The 20,352-nt window shown below is 42.2% G+C and overlaps 1 protein-coding gene across 2 annotated transcripts in view; it reads left to right on the plus strand.

Annotated features, from left to right (window-relative positions):
• The window catches only part of dpysl3 (dihydropyrimidinase like 3), an 81,797-nt gene that overhangs the window by 23,720 nt on the left and 37,725 nt on the right, over positions 1 to 20,352 (plus strand). The window contains exons 4-6 of one of the 2 annotated variants that reach the window (XM_052103790.1): positions 10,823 to 10,838; positions 16,461 to 16,549; positions 18,324 to 18,508. In XM_052103790.1, the coding sequence (XP_051959750.1) occupies positions 10,823 to 10,838; positions 16,461 to 16,549; positions 18,324 to 18,508 (290 nt within the window). The remainder of the gene's footprint in view (positions 1 to 10,822; positions 10,839 to 16,460; positions 16,550 to 18,323; positions 18,509 to 20,352) is intronic. The other variant, XM_052103789.1, reaches the window with a different exon arrangement.

Genomic DNA, 20,352 nt, shown 5'->3' on the forward strand with positions numbered 1-20,352 from the left:
TGGCTATTGACTAAGGGCTGTCAACTTAACGTGTAAATTTAAAAAAAAAATAATTCACACAATTAGTCATGCCTAAAGAACAGTATGTAAATTGCATAATAAAACTACGTATTTTCCTACCATTGCAGCAATTCAAGCTTAAAGTATATGCAACTTTGTGTTTTTATGAGCCGCGTTAGAAGGGGGCAGTCAGTGCACCTCAACAACCTCACAAGCAGCGCAGCCACAGAACGTGAGCCAAGACGCGTTGACAGCTGGACGAAGCGCAACAGATTGCAACTGTCTCGAGATGAAAATTTTAAAGGTGCACTTATTAATTTCTTACTCCTAAAGAAACACATTTTAATTTTGAAACATATATATATATATATATATATATATATATATATATATATATATATATATATATATATATATATATATATATATATATATATATATACAATCACGAGCACTCACATGAGATGAAGACATCAGTCATATCAGTAACCTTATAAAAGCTGTTTTATTCTACATGGAGAGGGTCCCCTCATGGGGGCTGTCGTGTTAGGATCACATGATCAGCGACATACCACTCACTTAATCTCAGTAACTGTCCTGTCATTGGACACTTTACTTATGAATTAATATAATTATTGCTGACTGTGAATAGTTTCTATAATGGTGTTGGTAACTGAAAACTATTGCGTTTCAATGATGCTGCATCCACACCACTATGGCGTGTAAGTCCAAGACGAAAAATTAAAAAATATTAAGTGCACCTTTAAAGCGGTATTTATGATGCAAGTGAAAACCAGTGAGACTCTCCAAAAGCACCTGTCTGATGCATAGATAGGCCTTGGGTTCCGGGGAGCGGTCCTGGACCTGCGAGGATGCCTAGATTTGGGGGAGGAGGCCGACCTCTTGAGGAGAGTTGTGCTCTATGTTTTAACACAGAAGTGATAAGACTCTATTCACTTCTGGTGCACCTCATCATACCCTGCCAAATGAGGCTTATTAAATTGCGCCTCTCCAATCTCCTGCCCGCTCCCATTGTATGCCTGGCTGAAATACGGCCCTCAGAAAAGGAGGGGTGATGATGACGTGAGGAGGGTCTGGATGTTCTGGATATGCCACAATATATATAAAAATACTTTAATTAGTTGTATTTATTATGGCTGGGTGTTGATACAGAAATGTTTCGATTCAAGCGCAAGTGCTCGATTCAGTACGATTCGATGTCGATTCATATTGGTTTATTTTAGATATAATGTTCCTTTTGCTTAAATATTATTTAAATTCTCTCCAAGCTAATGCTGTTAATTATACAGGGAAACTTCTAACTAGGTACAATATGAAAATATAATTTTACTACTTATATTTTATTAGTTTTTCATAATTTTGTTCATGTTTTAGCTTTTTATAAATGAACAAATGAATGTATTTAATCAATAAATGTGATATTATATATGATTAGAATTAAATGTTTATTTTGTGTTGTTTTTGATCAACAACTGAATGTAGAGGACAGAAAGGGTATTAAAAGTGACATTTTTCAATGGCAAATGGGTTGCGTGGATCTCGTCTTTGGACACACATTACACGGAACAACTTTTACTCTCAGGTAAAGATAGATCTTGATATTGAGATCGTTCAATTCAAGATTGTGATGGAACAGGAAATCGATATTTTTACCCACCCCTATTATTTATATTGAATTATCTTTGTTTGGGGGACATTCTCAGTTTATACAGATGCATGTGATTATTTGAATTAATTGGCATGTCATGTAATGAATTCAATTACAAATTTTAATCGATTGACAGGAAAAATATGCATGTTTACAATCAGAACTAGCAATTGCTCAAACAGGTTGGCAAAATGTTCTAAATCAGTTTGCGATTCACTCTGAAAAATTTGGATGCCCCCCCTTGCAGATCCTTTCTAGCAGTTTTTCCCACTGTAAAATAATAACAGGATAATTAAGAACATCGACCATACCCTTAGCCCCATATGTTTGGGCCTCAACCCCTGATGTTTTCAAATCCTAGAACAGAGCGGGTAACAGGACATCAATATTTTTGTTCAGCTGTGACCTTCCCTACTGAATGATCTATTTCTGCACATTAGCATCAGGCCTGTCAGCTAAAGGGGTTTTTGTAAACCCTACAAAAAGTACTGTGGCTGTATCAAAGTAGATTAATAACATTTTACTTTTGTGTGCCATGGTACTGAATGATTATCATATTCATGTACCATGGTCATTACACTGTATTCCAAGATGCACAAAGGAATACCATTGGATGACAAAGTTGCATGTCCAATTAACAAATTATCCACCATTTTCCTGAACTTGGAAGTGTTCCACGATTCAAATCAGAGATCTATTTTAATTTCCAGTATGCAGTGTTTTCACTTGCATCAGCGTATGTATTTATAAAGAAATGTGATGTTTAGCATATTAAATTTGAAATACTGTCAAATAAAAAAACACAGTGCCAATACTTTGCCGAGTCGCAATGACTGTCTTTTGACTGAGAGTGTTGATGACATAAAGCAATGCCCCAAGGTTAGTTTTTTTTAGATAATTAACTACTTCAAGTTGTTATGACAGCCAACAACTGCACAAGTTGAGCCTGAAGTAATTTTTACTCAGACTTACTGTACACTTAAAATGGTTGTTGTTCTATGTCTGGATCGTTTGTTTTGATTGTTGATTGCTCATGATGGAGACCGGAACCAGAAAACAGTCAAGCAACATTCAGAATCATCATAGTGCCGCCCTGTGCTTTGTCAGGCAAATTGTGGGTAAAATGGATACTTCCAACTCCACATTTTTATTGGATGAGTCATTTTTGAAGGCATTGTACAATGACGATAAACTCACACCTATAAATGAATGCACCAAGTTGCTTCATTGCTTGGCAATCGTAAACTACATTTAGTTTAATGTAGACTAATGAGCCAAAAGACTGCACACATGTCCTGTCGGAATTACTGTAATTACAAGATTTCCACTTGGAAAACGTTTTCACGTCTTTGTAGAACTTTTAATTACAAGTTGTAAATTGGAATTCATTGAAATCTCCGACTTGACAGTCATAATTTTATGTAAAGAGAACCAATATGGCAGCGGCCTCGACAGAAACTTATATTGCTCTCTGATATGCCATTTTATCTCGCAAGTGTTATCTGGAGTGCTGTATTTATTCTTAAACATTTCCCCAGAACATATAGAGGTGAATTTATGTATTCATGTAGTGATTACTTATATTGCTGTTATTAACAGTAAAACTGCACATGGATCCATTTTGACGTTATATGTGTTGCTATGGAAAAAAATTACTTTTGAGGTCCAAGAACTCTCCGTGTTGCCATCTCATAATTACAGTAATTCTGTCATGACGTGAACGAGCAATAGAATTCAGAGTTTACAACATGTAACTACAAGATTTGCGAAGACGTGAATACTTTTTACAGTTCGGAATCTGATGGTTACGGTGTAAAGGGGTTAATGTAAAGGAGGAGGCGAGAACCGGCTTGATAATATAAATTATATTTTAATTATGTACTTAACAAATAGACAAACACACAAAGGTGTCGGACAGCTGCCCGTAAATCTCTCTCTCTGTCCCACTGCAGTCTCCAGTCAGCATTTATCCCCTCCCTCATCCAGCTAGACGGGGATTCCCCCGCCATGACGTACACCCCCCCATCCCCATTCCCTGGGGAGGGGCGTGCCTAATGCCCCGTCTGATGGCAGGTCATCCCCGTCTAGCTGGATGAGGGAGGGGTCAAGGTAAGGGAAACAAAAAAAAAAATGTGGCACCTACATGCCGGAATACCAAATGAACAAAAACAAAGAGAGGGAAAGGCCAAAATGGAGCGGCAGTGGGAGAGAGAGAGAGAGAGAGAGAGAAAATAAAACACTTACTCGCCGGTTCTCCGATACAGCGTAGCTTGGTCCTCGGCTACTCCTCCAACGGACGACAGCCGTGCCTCCCCGGACGGATCAGAGGCAGTCTGGCAGACAGAACGCCCTGCCGCGTTCTCGGGAAACAGAAGGGGTCTCCCCCGTCCGCCAGGATCCCCTCCCCTCTCGCGGTTGGCGGTCTCATTCCCCGCCACATTTCAGCGGCTGGTAGGGGGTCTCTTCTGCCCCTGGCAGTGGCCCTGACCACTCCAGGTGGTTGGTTAGGAGGCCCTTCTCCCTTTGCGGCCGTTCGTCCACTCTCTGGTGGCCGGACTCTTCCGTCCTCCGGCGGATCGCCGCGGCTGCTCCGTTGGGGTGGATGGTAATGGCTAGGACTCTACTACGGCGCATCCCTCCTCCTTCCCGGATTTTGTCACCAGTGTAAAGGGATTAATGGAAAGGAGGAGGCAAGAACCCGCTTGAGAATATAAATAATATTTGAATTATGAACTTGATAAACACACAAAGGTGTTGGACAGCTGTCCGTAAATCTCTCTCTCTGTCCCACTGCAGTCTCCAGTCGGCCTTTATCCCTCTCGGAGGCTTGATTAGCCTGATTAGGGGCCGGGTGTGTAGCATCACGACCCGGCCCCGCCCTCCGCCCTGTCACATACAGTAATTCTGACATGACGTGAAACCAGCAATAGAATTCAGAGTTTACAGCTTGTAATTACAAGTTTTGCGAAGACGTGAATGCTTTTTACAATTCTGAATCTCATAATTACTGTAATTCTGACATGATATGAATGCAACATAAATAGCTATTTTGCTTACCAATTGTAAACAGCATAGCAGACTAATGAACTATAATACTTGGCTGAAAAAGTGTTTACTCTGATTATTCATTTTAGGAAATTTTTATAAATGTAAATAAATGTAAACTTTTTTTTTCTACATTGCTTTTGCTGACATTTTGTAAATCAGTAAGTCACTTAATGCTGTGCATTAAATTTATTTTACTAGGGTTAAGGGGGTTTTAGGCACTCCTTACACGAGGGAAAAATACTTCATATGGGCAGTTTGTAAGAAGATCAGGTTTTAGAAACCAGCCGGGATCTTAGTTGCTATAACAACCCAATTAGCTAACTCATAGGACAGGGTGGATGTGTGTTGTAGTGTAATAGATGTTGGTCATTGTGTATTTCTATTGGTAAGTTCCAGTGTTTTGACTACTTAACTGGCCAAAAAAGAATAAACTGTCATAAGCGCATGGTAAATATTTTTGTCACCAGGCAACAAGACTGCAGCCCTGGATGCATACAGAGTAGTTTTCTTCAATCCCAGCCCGTTTCTGTGTGCAAGCATGGCTTTTACTCCACGCCTTAATGTCCTTTGGCTCAGCACTCTTTGGCTGTGTCCTTCCTCCCCTCCCCACACACACACAAAATAAGCAACAACAAATGACTGCACTGTTTGTGTGCATGGCTCAGATGGGCCTCTGGTATTCTTAGAATTTTCTGTCTATAGAGCACAACAGTGAATGCCTACTTTTTCAGAGGCCTTGGTTCTGGTAGTATTTCTTCCATTCATTTTCTCCATAGGGATTGAACAAAATGAGCAATGAACCAAACCAACCAGCTTGATCCAACCAGTTGAGTCACAATATTTCAAACTTTGATTTGAAGCAAGACATTTTAAAAAATTGGAAAAAAGACAAAGGTACAAGACTTATTGTCTTTTATAAGGGAATAAACTAGAATCTATGAAGCATTGCAAATATAGAGCAACAGTCTGGTTCCTGAAGTAAAAATCCCATAAATTTTACCCATAGGGTACTTTAACTATTACGCTAACATAAACCTTGAGCTTTGAGGTTTTTAAGTAATGGTTTATGCTTCTGTTGAAGCTGTCAGTCCACAATATTTAAACTTTGTTTTTATAAAACCATATTTAATATGCTGAATTCCTGATGAAAAACTACACTACCAATGATCCTGAACAGAGGTCCACCAATCAGAGAATCACAACAAACAATACCAGCAAAAGAGCTCTGCAGTGACTGCCCTCCCCCGTGATGCACTGTGAAACTACTTAGATATTTGTAAATGAATAATAAAATATAAAATATGAATATAAAATATATATACTATTCAAATACTTATAATCAAGAACTTTAAATCAATAGTTGTATTCTTTTCCAACATTAATTCAATTATATAATTTACAATGCTTCATGGGATTGTAGTTCGTTTGCTCCAAAAAAGTTTTTAAAAAATTCAGTAAAAGTACAAAATAAAGTATTTAAAGTTTATTGCAAAATAATCATATACAAATAATTCATTGACATTAGCCAACTTACTGTCATTTTAATGTGACAAATAAAAGCAATCAGAAGAGGAGGAATTGCAATCAAATGGGAACAGTTGCCCTTCTGATGGGACTGTAATATTGGTTCTGATGTTGTGCCTATCTGACCCAAAAGTGAATCGTCATGGCCCTGTTCAAGCTAACAACCCGCACTGAGTAGTGGGGAAACTTTCAGTCTTAGTATAAGGATCATCCATCGATGTGTATATGATGTGTGCACAACTATTAAAGAAAAATGATGCTGTGTAATATCAGGTTTACATATGATACATTCCTGATATTCAACAGGCTATTTTGAACAATCATGTAATCTAAAGCATCACAACTTCATTATATCCCGCATATTTGTCCAGTGACTTTTAATGACCATCTGAACTTGTTTAAAATATATTTTAGCATCATAATGCAATTTATGTTTTCTGAAGAAGCTCAGCAATTGTTTTCGTTTGGTAATTTTTTATTTATTTAATGCTTTATTCATTTGGTAGGCTAATTTATTTAATTTAATACAGTGAATTTTGCTTGCATGTTTTCAAAAGTAAGCTAAACAATAATTGTATAGATATGGGTTATATGTTAGTGTTCCAAAGAAGCACACTGATGCTTTACTCCTAGTATTGTGTATTTGCTTTTAATTTAAAACATCTTTGTGCTCAGAAATTATATGTGTTTTGTATTGTGGGCTAATTACGAAATTTTTGTGTTGGCACTGTAAGAGTCATGTTTGCAGCATCAGATTTATATGCCATTAAGATCAATCCATACTCACATACAATAAATTGGCTTTTAAGGATGTATTCCTTGTCGTCATGACACAGGCTAACGATTGGGGTAAATTCATGACTCTAAATTGTTATGTTAATGCCAATTTTCTCGACAAAAAGTGTTTCCAGACCAGTTGTTCGTGACTTTTGAAATATCAACATAGAGTTTATGTGTAATGGAAAAATATTATGTCGACACCAAGCATCAGCTTTATTTTGATTCGCTAAAACTTTTTTTTTTTTTTTTAATCCTTAGACAGATACGTTGTTACTGTTGATGTGCACCGATTGCACATCTGCACTAGCATGCTACTATTAAGACATGAAACATTTCTTAAAAATATACAGTTTATATACAGTGAGGAAAATAAGTATTTGAACACCCTGCTATTTTGCAAGTTCTCCCACTTAGAAATCATGGAGGGGTCTGAAATTGTCACCGTAGGTGCATGTCCACTGTGAGAGACATAATCTAAAAAAAAAAATCCAGAAATCACAATATATGATTTTTTAACTATTTATTTGTATGATACAGCTGCAAATAAGTATTTGAACACCTGAGAAAATCAATGTTAATATTTGGTACAGTAGCCTTTGTTTGCAATTACAGAGGTCAAACGTTTCCTGTAGTTTTTCACCAGGTTTGCACACACTGCAGGAGGGATTTTGGCCCACTCCTCCACACAGATCTTCTCTAGATCAGTCAGGTTTCTGGGCTGTCGCTGAGAAACACAGAGTTTGAGCTCCTCCAAAGATTCTCTATTGGGTTTAGGTCTGGAGACTGGCTAGGCCACGCCAGAACCTTGATATGCTTCTTACAGAGCCACTCCTTGGTTATCCTGGCTGTGTGCTTCGGGTATTTGTCATGTTGGAAGACCCAGCCTCGACCCATCTTCAATGCTCTAACTGAGGGAAGGAGGTTGTTCCCCAAAATCTCGCAATACATGGCCCCGGTCATCCTCTCCTTAATACAGTGCAGTCGCCCTGTCCCATGTGCAGAAAAACACCCCCAAAGCATGATGCTACCACCCCCATGCTTCACAGTAGGGATGGTGTTCTTGGGATGGTACTCATCATTCTTCTTCCTCCAAACACGGTTAGTGGAATTATGACCAAAAAGTTCTATTTTGGTCTCATCTGACCACATGACTTTCTCCCATGACTCCTCTGGATCATCCAAATGGTCATTGGCAAACTTAAGATGGGCCTTGACATGTGCTGGTTTAAGCAGGGGAACCTTCCGTGCCATGCATGATTTCAAACCATGACGTCTTAGTGTATTACCAACAGTAACCTTGGAAACGGTGGTCCCAGCTCTTTTCAGGTCATTGACCACCTCCTCCCTGTAGTTCTGGGCTGATTTCTCACCTTTCTTAGGATCATTGAGACCCCACGAGGTGAGATCTTGCATGGAGCCCCAGTCCGAGGGAGATTGACAGTCATGTTTAGCTTCTTCCATTTTCTAATTATTGCTCCAACAGTGGACCTTTTTTCACCAAGCTGCTTGGCAATTTCCCCGTAGCCCTTTCCAGCCTTGTGGAGGTGTACAATTTTGTCTCTAGTGTCTTTGGACAGCTCTTTGGTCTTGGCCATGTTAGTAGTTGGATTCTTACTGATTGTATGGGGTGGACAGGTGTCTTTATGCAGCTATCGACCTCAAACAGGTGCATCTAATTTAGGATAATAAATGGAGTGGAGGTGGACATTTTAAAGGCAGACTAACAGGTCTTTGAGGATCAGAATTCTAGATGATAGACAGGTGTTCAAATACTTATTTGCAGCTGTATCATACAAATAAATAGTTAAAAAATCATATATTGTGATTTCTGGATTTTTTTTTTAGATTATGTCTCTCACAGTGGACATGCACCTATGATGACAATTTCAGACCCTCCATGATTTCTAAGTGGGAGAACTTGCAAAATAGCAGGGTGTTCAAATACTTATTTTCCTCACTGTATATATATATATATATATATATATATATATATATATATATATATTAATGTGTTGTATATGTCATCGGTTTATTATGTTAATTATGTGTTAAATGTTTTTTTTTCACAAATCAAAAGGGTCTTGGCTAGATTTCCAAACGTTGCGTTGCTGAAAGACAATGGGGGGATAACTTGTGTGTCAAAGGGTTTTCGCCCCATTCTGACTTCCTGTTTTCCTGGGTTTTGTCATTGTCAAAAACAGACCTTCAACTTTCCCTTTATAAAGCCTTTATATGACTGAGCTCATGAAAATCACCTAGGTGCAACTCGTTTTACACGAAATTGAAGTTTTTGGACAAAAATCTAAATGTTCTCTATTTTAATATTATTAATTAATATTTCAGCCAGAGACAGCTTTGGATGTTTTCAGCCTCAGAAGCAGCATCTGAAACAGCATATGAACAGACTCTCAATATTGAGCAGTTATTGTAGTTTTGTTATGTTGTTCATGCGTGTTAGTAAGGTAACATGCAATGCCTTTGACGATTTGTCTATATCTGGTTTATTTCATGATCACTTGAGCTTTTTGACATGGATGCATTTTTTAGTGGTGTTTTGTGCTGAGATTAAATGATTAGGGATGTTTGTGCGTGGCATCATGTTTAAGAAAAAATCTTTATCCGCCAATCTGACAGAGTTGTAAAATTTCCGTCATGATTTATCCCTCATACTTGTTTTCATTTAAGTACTAGAGTTACATTCAGGGGTGTGGCATCCATTATAATGGCATATAAATGACAGTAGATAGGCTTATATGATACATTTCTTGATATGATATTCTCATGCTTGAGACCGGTGAAACCAAGTGTAGCCCGCACACACACACACAAGATGAGACAGTCACAATGTCGGATGAAACTGCTTTATTAATAGAAAGCAGTGCAGGCAAAAGTACAAAGGGCAAATCCAGTGAAGAGTTGTCGAGGGAAGCGTAGGGTCAAAAGCCGGGGAATCAAAGTATCGTAAGGGGCAAATCCGGGAGAGAGTGGTAAACGAGAGCAGGAGGTCGAAGCCGGGAAAACAGTCAACAATTAGGGCGAAGAACTAGACGGGACTAGCGGGATCAAAGACAGGGGAACAAGGGGAGCTGGTAAGCTAAGGGGTAAACAAGAGGAGGTCAGAACTAGACGAGACTAGCGGGGGGCAAAGATACGGGAAACTAAACACAATAACCAACACCCGTGAAACGGATGTGCTGTGGTATTTATAGGGGAAGGTGCAGGTGTAAACAAGGAAAGGTGACGAGACGAGTGCAGGTGAAACTAATGTGCAGGAGTGCAGATGACACGAGTGCAGGTGGTCATAATGTTCTGGGGATTGGAAGCGCGTGAGAAACTCGAGGAAGGGAGATTGCCTACGAGCATGTGAGCGAGTAGGAGCAAAGTGGGCGTGAGGGCTCGAGCGAGCAAAAAGAGCGTGAAAAGCTCGAGGGGGTGGAGTGAGGGAGTGTGCGTGTGTGCTAGATGATGCGGGGAGAAGCAGAGGAGCGGGGTTCGTGACAGTACTCCCCCCTCTGAATAGGACGGCTCCTGACGGCCGCGGGAGGCGGTGCAGGATGATCGGGGGACAGACAAAGGGAAGTGAGACAGTCCATGGGCAGTTCAAGGTAAGGTCAGGGGGAACATAGTGGACAGGTGGGTGGTCGGGAGATCTAGGGGGCAGCCATAGGGCAGAGACTGGGTCAGGGGGTCTGGAAGGCGACTGGAGGACAGGGACTGGGTCCGGGGGTCTGGAAGGTGACCACCGGACAGGAACAGGGTCAGAAGGCCAGGGAAGAGGCCACAGGACAGGGAGAGTGTCAGGGGGCCACCGGACAGGGTCAGGGGGCCAGGGAAGAGCCGTGAAAGGCGGAGCCGTGGAGGACTTGGGAGACGGAGCCTTGGAAGACGGAGCCGTGAGAGACTCGGCAGGCGGGGTACTGAGAGGCTGAGGAGGCGGCGCCATGGGGAGCCCAAGAGACAGGGCAGAGGGAGGTGGTGCCGCAGGAGGCTCTAAAGGCAGAGGCCTGGAAGGCTCTGGAGGTGGAGCCGAAGGAGGCTTTAGGGGCGAAGGCCTGGAAGGCTCAGGAGGCGGAGCCAATGACGGTGGCGCCGTGGGCGGCTCTAGCGAGGTAGGCCTGGAAGGCTCTGGAGGTGGAGCCAAGGGAGGTGGCGCCGTGGGAGGTCCCCGAGGCGACGACCTGGCAGGCTGTGTAGTCTCGGGGGGTAGAGCCGTAGCAGGCTCGAGGGGCGGAGCTCTAGAAAGCTCTGGAGTCTTTGGGATCAGAGCCGTGAGAGGCTCGGGAGGTGGAGCCGTGGGAGGCTCTGGAGGGGGAGCCGTAGGAGGCCCGAGAGGCGGAGCCATAGAAAGCTCTGGAGTCTTTGGGAGCAGAGCCGTGAGAGGCTCGGGAGGTGGAGCCGTGGGAGGCTCTGGAGGGGGAGCCATAGGAGGCTCGAGAGGCGGAGCCGTAGGAGGCTCTAGAGGCAGAGTCCTGGAAGGCTCGAGAGGCTTGGGGAACGGAGCCCTGAGAGGCTTGAGAGGAGGAGGAGCCCTAAGAGACTCGAGAGACGAAGCCGTGAGAGGCTTGAGGGGTGGAGCCATGAAAGACTTGAGGGGTGGAGCCCTGAGAGGCTCGAGGGGAGGAGGAGCCTTGAGAGGCTCGAGGGGAGGAGGAGCCCTGAGAAGCTCGAGGGGAGGAGGAGCCCTGAGAGGCTCAAGAGGGGAAGCCCTGAGAGGCTTGAGAGGGGGAGGAGCCCTGAGAGACTCGAGAGGCAAAGCCTTGAGAGGCTTGAGGGGTGGAGCCATGAAAGACTCGTGAGGTGAAGCCGTGAGAGGCTTGAGGGGTGGAGCCATGAAAGACTCGAGGGACGGAGCCCTGAGAGGCTCTAGGGGAGGATGAGCCCTGAAAGAATCGAGAGGGGAAGCCCTGAGAGGCTTGAGAGGGGGAGGAGCCCTGAGAGACTCGAGAGGCGAAGCCGTGAGAGGCTTGAGGGGTGGAGCCATGAAAGACTCGTGAGGAGAAGCCCTAGGAGGCTTGAGAGGGGGAGGAGCCCTGAGAGACTCGAGAGGCGAAGCCGTGAGAGGCTTGAGGGGGGGAGGAGCCCTGAGAGACTCGAGAGGTGAAGCTGTGAGAGGCTTGAGGGGTGGAGCCATGAAAGACTCGAGGGGCGGAGCCCTGAGAGGCTCGAGAGGAGGAGCCGTGGGAGGCTTGGGAGGAGGAGCCTTGGGAGGCTCGTGAGGCGGAGGCCGCGAGGGCTCTGAGGGGCGAGCAGAGGCTGGCAGAGCCGTGGAAGACTCTGAGCGCGGAGCAGAACCCGGCAGAGCCGTGGAAGACTCTGAGGGCGGAGCAGAACCCGGCAGAGCCGTGGAAGACTCTGGGGGCGGAGCAGAACCCGGCAGAGCCGTGGAAGTCTCTGGGGCGGAGCAGAACCCGGCAGAGCCGTGGAAGACTCTGGGGGCGGAGCAGAACCCGGCAGAGCCATGGAAGACTCTGGGGGAACCGCTGCGGTCTTGAGCACAAGACGAGACTGGGGAGAAGGGGCCCTCTTCCTTCTCTTACGTCGTCGGCCAACAGGGGACGTGGCCATGGGGGCGGTCGAGGCTACAGGCGCTGACTCTGGGGCGGTCGAGGCAACAGGAGCTGGCTCGCTGACCGTGGCAGACATGGGCGCTGGCTCGCCGGCCGTGGTGGGCATGGGCGCTGGCTCGTTGGCCGTGGCGGGCATGGGCGCTGGCTCGTTGGCCGTGGCGGGCATGGGCGCTGGCTCGTTGGCCGTGGCGGGCATGGGCGCTGGCTCGTGGGCCGTGGGCGCTGGCTCGTTGGCCGTGGCAGGCATGGGCGTTGACTCGCTGGCCGTGCCAGGCTTCGAGGCTGGGGCCGTAACAGGCTTCGGGACTAGGGCCGTGTCCGGCTTCGGGACTGGGGCCGTGACAGGCCTCGAGACGGGGGCCGTGGTGTGGAGCGCTGGTTCAGTGTCTGCCTCCCCCACAGTAAACAAGGAACCAGCGTACAGTAGGACGAGGTCAATAAACTGAGCCAGGTTGAGAGAGCAGCGACCACCAGGCATGAATGATGAGGTTGGCTCATTCAGTCCAAATTGAAAAATGGTTTTCAGAGCCACCTCATTAAAATTCACCTGGTTGGCCAGGGCACAAAAATCCACAACATAAACCTCCAAGGGTTGACTCCCCTGACGCAACCCCACGAGTTGGGCCGCTGGCTCCATAATGTCGAGGGTGGGGTTATGAGTTACACAACCGCTGCCTCGCATAAAAAACCCTTGGTCAGCGTCCGAAGAGCCATAAAACCTCTCCGGGGGTGGAGAGTGCACGGCGCTCAGAAATGCACTGGAGGCATAAACGGGCTCAGGGGCAGACACAGGTGAAATAGGGTGAAACAAATCAGAAATAGCGCATACCTGCTGCCCCTGGGCCGTGAGCGCGTGGTCATCTCTCCACACTGTAGCTCCTCGCGCCGAATGTGACGTGCTTCTCTGCTCTAGTGAGCTGCACGAATCCTTAGCGCGGGGCATTGTGACTGTCAACGGTGAGGTTGGTTATTTTGTAACCCGCACACATACACACACACACACACACAAGATGAGACAGTCACAATGTCGGATGAAACTGCTTTATTAATAGAAAGCAGTGCAGGCAAAAGTACAAAGGGCAAATCCAGTGAAGAGTTGTCGAGGGAAGCGTAGGGTCAAAAGCCGGGGAATCAAAGTATTGTAAGGGGCAAATCCGGGAGAGAGTGGTAAACGAGAGCGGGAGGTCGAAGCCGGGAAAACAGTTAACAATTAGGGCGAAGAACTAGACGGGACTAGCGGGATCAAAGACAGGGGAACAAGGGGAGCTGGCAAGCTAAGGGGTAAACAAGAGGAGGTCAGAACTAGACGAGACTAGCGGGGGGCGAAGATACGGGAAACTAAACACAATAACCAACACCCGTGAAACGGATGTGCTGTGGTATTTATAGGGGAAGGTGCAGGTGTAAACAAGGAAAGGTGACGAGACGAGTGCAGGTGAAACTAATGTGCAGGAGTGCAGATGACGCGAGTGCAGGTGGTCATAATGTTCTGGGGATTGGAAGCGCGTGAGAAACTCGAGGAAGGGAGATTGCCTACGAGCATGTGAGCGAGTAGGAGCAAAGTGGGCGTGAGGGCTCGAGCGAGCAAAAAGAGCGTGAAAAGCTCGAGGGGGCGGAGTGAGGGAGTGTGTGTGTGTGTGTGTGTGCTAGACGATGCGGGGAGAAGCAGAGGAGCGGGGTTCGTGACACCAAGGAGGTCTAGTGTGAACGTTTTACCTGTCAGTCAACCGCTACGCTAAAACAAGGATTTTAAACTTTGCAGTTTGAAGCGCATAAATACATAAAGTGTCACAGATGAGAAGCACGTCTTTGAAGCTATTAATACCTTTACTTCACTAAAATAACTGACAGTTCTGCTCTAATGCAAGTATAATTGGCTGAAAGTCTGTGCCACATTTTTTTATTATATATTTTTGTGCTTTATTATCATGCATTAAAACACAGAAGTAATGATTGCTGTATACAATCATGAAATCAGAGACCCTCTATTCAATCCAAACACAAAAGAGACTCATATTACCATGGTGTAAATGATGATGGTGCCTGTTAATAGACTTCTTAACGCATCTTAATACTAGGGAATAAACAGGGCACACACACACACACACACACACACACACACACACACACACACAGCGTCAAAATGACAGACAGCATTTGGAATTGTCCGTCAATGTTTCCAAAAATGTTCTAAATCAGGTTAAGTGATCGTTTCTGCCCCACCAGAAATAATGAGCCTCAGACGCCACTGCAGAACCATCACTCTGATCATTTTGACTCTTAGTTGATGTGATGGATAGAGATGTGCACCACTCAAAACCCAGCAAACCTTCCCCCAGCCTGATTTAGCTGCACAGTCATGAATTAACATTCTGATGTTTTTTACCTTCAAGTGCACATTTGTTAATGTTAAATTACTTTCCTCTATCTCAGCTTAACAGACCTTTTTCACACTCTGGGTTTTGGAATGCAGAAGTAAACGTTTGCAGGGTAAATTTAGATAGAAGTGAATGGGAGATCACAGCAAATATTATTTTCACTTACCCATTTGCTCCAAGACCAAATGAAAAAATCAACTATTACATTTGAATGACTTTCCAGAAGAGAACAAAAAATAAATAAATAAAAACTGACAGTGCTGGATTAAGACAGTCAGATGGGAGAAGATGCCAAATTTACTGTCACTTTCTCAGTGGATATAATCGAAACCCCCGTCACAGCTGTGGTAATTCAGTTTTTAAAACGAATTCCAGGGTAAAATAACACAAAGCACAATGTTAATTATAATATAAAAACAAATCGTGAGATTTACGCTGATAAATAATGTGGAAACGAGTCATCACAGTCTGTGAGTAAGGTCTATATTCAGAGTTAACTATAAGTGAGCCATTCAGAGGTTCATTTACTCAAAAACTGTAAACACTGTGTCTCTGTGGCGCTATGAAAATTCTCGTGTTTGTTTAGAACAACATAACTCAACAAATGGCATGAGCTGGGGTGAGACTAACGCTTTTGTTTGATGAGGGGCATATTCAGAAAGCTGCATTTCATTTTGTATATCAAATCATGCTATATGGTTCCTATTTTCTGCTAGCTCTGCATTACTCTGCATTACTTCCCCCATGACATATCGATCCACATTAACTTAATAATTTATGATCTAAAGCTGCACTCAGGGATCATAGTGAATTGATATTTACAGGAGTTTTTACACAAGTGCTTCTAGTTTTTCATGTTTCATTTTATTACATGTACCATAATGGTATGTTCCCTTTTACTGTACACCTAATGAAGTAAAGCAGTCAGAGTTGTGGCTCTTTCACCCCTTCTTACATGTCTACACTTTCCTCATAACTACATCGATCTGAATCGAACTCAGTTTAATACATTTTAACATGTTTAAATGTTAACAGAATTCAATGCATAAAATATGTTGACAATTAACTTTCCCAGACACTGAGCAGTATTTCAATGGATTTCCTTAAGTTACATAAGACATTGACCTGTTTATAATTAAAGTTTCGGTTATGTTTTCTGTCTTCAACTTGCCTAGTTTGTTCAAACGTTTTTGTTAGCTGCTTGGGCATCTTGCTTCCATTCCAGTTGGGTTGACAATCGCTGAATGTTATAGTGTATAGTCTGCTACTGTATGTTACACAACGTCTATTTGGAATAATGAAATATTGCAATAATGACTTTGAAATAAATGTAAGTTGTAAAGAGGTAACAATTGTAGGTTGCTATCTGCAAACTGAAATATACAAACCTTACATTCATGTATACATTTGTTTTGTGTTTTTTGGTGTAGATGTCAATCTAAATATATGTCCTCATCCTCTCTCTCTATCTGTCTCTCTGTTTTATTTTGTCAGAGTGAGAGGCTTTTGATTAAAGGTGGTCGGATTGTGAATGATGATCAGTCTTTCTATGCAGACATCTATATGGAGGATGGGGTCATCAAGTAAGATATATACACACACACACACACAAACACATGTCTATCATTATGAGGACTCTCCATAGACGTTATGATTTTTATACTGTATGAACTATAGATTCTTTCCCCTAACCCTCACAAAAAACATTCTGCATTTTGAAATAAAAAAACATCATTTATTAGGTTTTTTTAAGCGATTTGAATTATAGGGTCACTAGAAATGTCCTTATAAACCACATTTATAGCATAATACCCTTGTAATTCCCAGTTTGTAACCAAAAGAAAAAGTCCTCATAAACCACTTAAACCTACACACACACACACACACACACACACACACACACACACACACACACACACACACACACACAGTAGGTCAATTAGGGGGTCAGTTTGTGTCATTGATAAGTATGTCTGAGATGATGAAAAGGAAATAATGTAGTTTACACAAAAATAATGTGCCAAGTTCTTATTTTGTGACAGTTACATGAGCATTTTTTACTATTTTTAACAAAAGAGAACAAAAATGACTTAAAAACATCAAGTGGTGCAACTATTTAGAAAAAAAAAACGTAATAGAATATATTCCTTACACCTTGAATACAGATGAGTGTACACATCTTTATCATTATTTTCAAAAATGTTTTCAAGGTAAAGTGTACTATGATTTTTTAAATCAAGAATTTCATGAAGTTTTTTTACCCATTTGACAACCTGAACTAACCTTGCCATGTCATAAAAAGTACATTTATATTTGAAAGGGATAGTTCACCCAAAAATGAAAAATCTCTCATCATTTACTCACCCTCATGCCATCCCAGATGTGTATGACTTTCTTTCTTCAGCAGAACACAAATGAAGATTTTTAGAAGAATATTTCAGCTCTGTAGGTCATCACAGTGCAAGTGAATGGTGGCCAGAACTTTGAAGCTCCAAAAAGCACATAAATGCAGCATAAAGTAATCCAGACTCCAGTGGTTAAATCCATATCTTCAGAAGTTATGTGATAGGTGTGGGTGAGAAACAGATCAATATTTAAGTCATATTTTACTATAAATGTCCATTTTCACTCTCTTCTCTCCTAAGAATTCTTGTTCTTTTGATTTTGGAGATTCACATTCTTCGTGCATATCACCACCTACTGGGCAGGGAGGAGAATTTATAGTAAAAAAAGAAAATGACTTCAAATTGATCTGTTTCTCACTCACACCTATCATATCACTTCTGAAGACATGGATTTAACCACTGGAGTTGTGTGGATTACTTGTATGCTACCTTTATGTGCTTTTTTAGCATCAAAATCCTGGTTAATTTGCATTTTATGGACCTACAGATCTGAAATATTCTTCTTAAAATCTTTGTTTGTGTTCATACCAGAAAGTCACACATCTGGGATGGCATGAGGGAGAGTTTTTGGCTGAACTATCACTTTAATAGACTTATTGACCTTGACACACAGTCTTGAGAACTTTTCAACTATATATATATATAATTATTATATATTTTTTTTCAATACTCAATAATTTAATCCTTTTTACTCTTAAGACTTATTTTCATTGTTTTTATCTCAGGTTGGTTTCATCACCTTGACATTTTTACATTAAGCCCAAAAAATATGAATTGTATTTCAGAACTTTTAATCATAGGTGAGGTGTATTCATGTTATTATTTTTATGCATTTAAAAAAAATTTAATAATCAACTAATAGATTCCAAAAATGGAGCATCATGTCATTTGTTTATAACGGTACAGTAGCGTCTTGTCAAATTATAATTTCTTTTGACTTGTCAACATGTAGGCAAATTGGAGACAACTTGATAGTACCAGGAGGAGTGAAGACCATTGAAGCCAATGGGAAGATGGTGATTCCAGGAGGAATTGACATTCACACCCACTTCCAGATGCCCTACAGAGGCATGACCACTGTGGATGATTTCAGCCAGGGCACCAAAGCTGCTCTCGCCGGAGGAACTACTATGATTGGTAAGATATGGTTTACAGGGCATTAAGACACCAAGAGCTGTTTTTAATTTAAAACCATGTTTTAAATGACCCAATGGAAGCCCAATTAAAGTGGTTGAAGCCTCTGTTACCCCACAGACCTAGGAATGAGTATGTGTGTGTTAGTGAAAAGGGGAAACATTGAAAACAATAGCAGGCTTCTAATTTGGTCTGAGCGGGCAGCAGTCCAGCAGACCACACAAAGCTCCTGCAGGGGCCCGCAGTGAAATTCTAGTCCCGTGGAAAGACAGCAGACCAGTTTGACCACTGCAGACCGCTGATCAACAAGACAAAGTGACAGCAGCTGCTATATAAGGGAGCCTTATAGTCCAGAAACCCTGCACTGCTTTGTATCGCTTCACCAGATGTTAGCTTTGTGTTGTTCATTTTGCACTTAAAGACTGACTCTCTTTGTTCCTTGAGGAAATGTGTGGTAGATTATAAATGCAGATAATCTACAGACACTTAAGAACTTGTGTGTCAGAGTTTAGTGAAATTTAATGAAATCATAGAGGCCCCGTTATGGCTTCAATGAGGCTCTATTGACCCTTTTCACATTTCCGGTTTTGGAATGCGGAAGTAATCTGTTGCAGCGTAAACTTCTATAGCAGGGAATAGGAGACATCAAAAAATATTGTTTTTGTGTTCCCATTTGCTCCAACAGCTAAAGAAAGAATCTACTACTGCATTTCCGTGACTTTGCAAAAGAGGAAATAATAGACCAATCCTTTGACAACGTCACCGCTTATGTCACACGGAAGTCCGGAAACAGTAAACCTTTATCGGATTCCATTATAACTCACAGCTTTGCAGCAAACATATAGAGATGTGCCCGAAGATGAATACCCTATTCAGAAAGCACGCATAATGACTTCAAAGTGAACAATGGATTCATCCGAATAATATTACAAATATTCATATGACTGACTATCCAAGAGGCACAAGGATAAAGCAACATGAAATTACAAAGAATTTATTCATCTGTGCTGCCAGTTTTTCTAAAGTGTAAACCTTATGAATGAAAATGTGCATGGTGTGATTTCAGATGTGGTCTGTGTTAGTATTGCACGTCTGGAGCTTGTCAAGTGTAATATTACGATGCAACGTCATATACACTTTTCACTTCTTGAATTCACACGTGATTGTCATGTATTGATTTATAGCCTAAACCTGAGCGCAATGTTAAATTCCTGACCTGAAGTGATGATTTTACGTTGGAGCTCGTCTTTCTGTCTCTTAAAATTAAAATTGACCACATTTATATACATACACATCAGCGGGTAAGGTAATTAACTGGTTAAGACTTTATTCTGAAAGGAAAGTTAAAATGCTCCATAAAGGTTTAAATGCTCCTTAGAGTATTCATATATTAGGTATATTCCTCCTTATGGAAAACAAAGAAACTGAAACATGCTCCATCTTTTTTTTTTTCTTCTTTAAACTGTACTACCACTGGTAAGGTGCTATATACTGTACATGTAATATTATTATTATTATTTCACTAAATAATGGTGTCCTATCGTAAAAATTCCTTATAGACTTATGGGACTTTCACCTGTTTGTAGGATATACTGATATTAATATCTGAAATACCAGGAGAAACCAAAGTTAACAACATATTCCACAGTTAATGTAGCCTACAAATTGAGCTTCATCTGGTAAGAAAATAAATATTAAAATAATATTTTTGTATAATAAAAAATAATAATAATTATTATGAATCTCAGATGCCTCCACATCTGAAACCGTCAACCTACGCATCATATCACGTGGCTTGTTGAGCGCGTTACTGCGGAGACGTAGCGCATGTGGAGGCTTCGCGCCAT

This window comes from Xyrauchen texanus, chromosome 34, assembly GCF_025860055.1.
Source record: "Xyrauchen texanus isolate HMW12.3.18 chromosome 34, RBS_HiC_50CHRs, whole genome shotgun sequence".
Lineage (NCBI taxonomy): Eukaryota > Metazoa > Chordata > Actinopteri > Cypriniformes > Catostomidae > Xyrauchen > Xyrauchen texanus.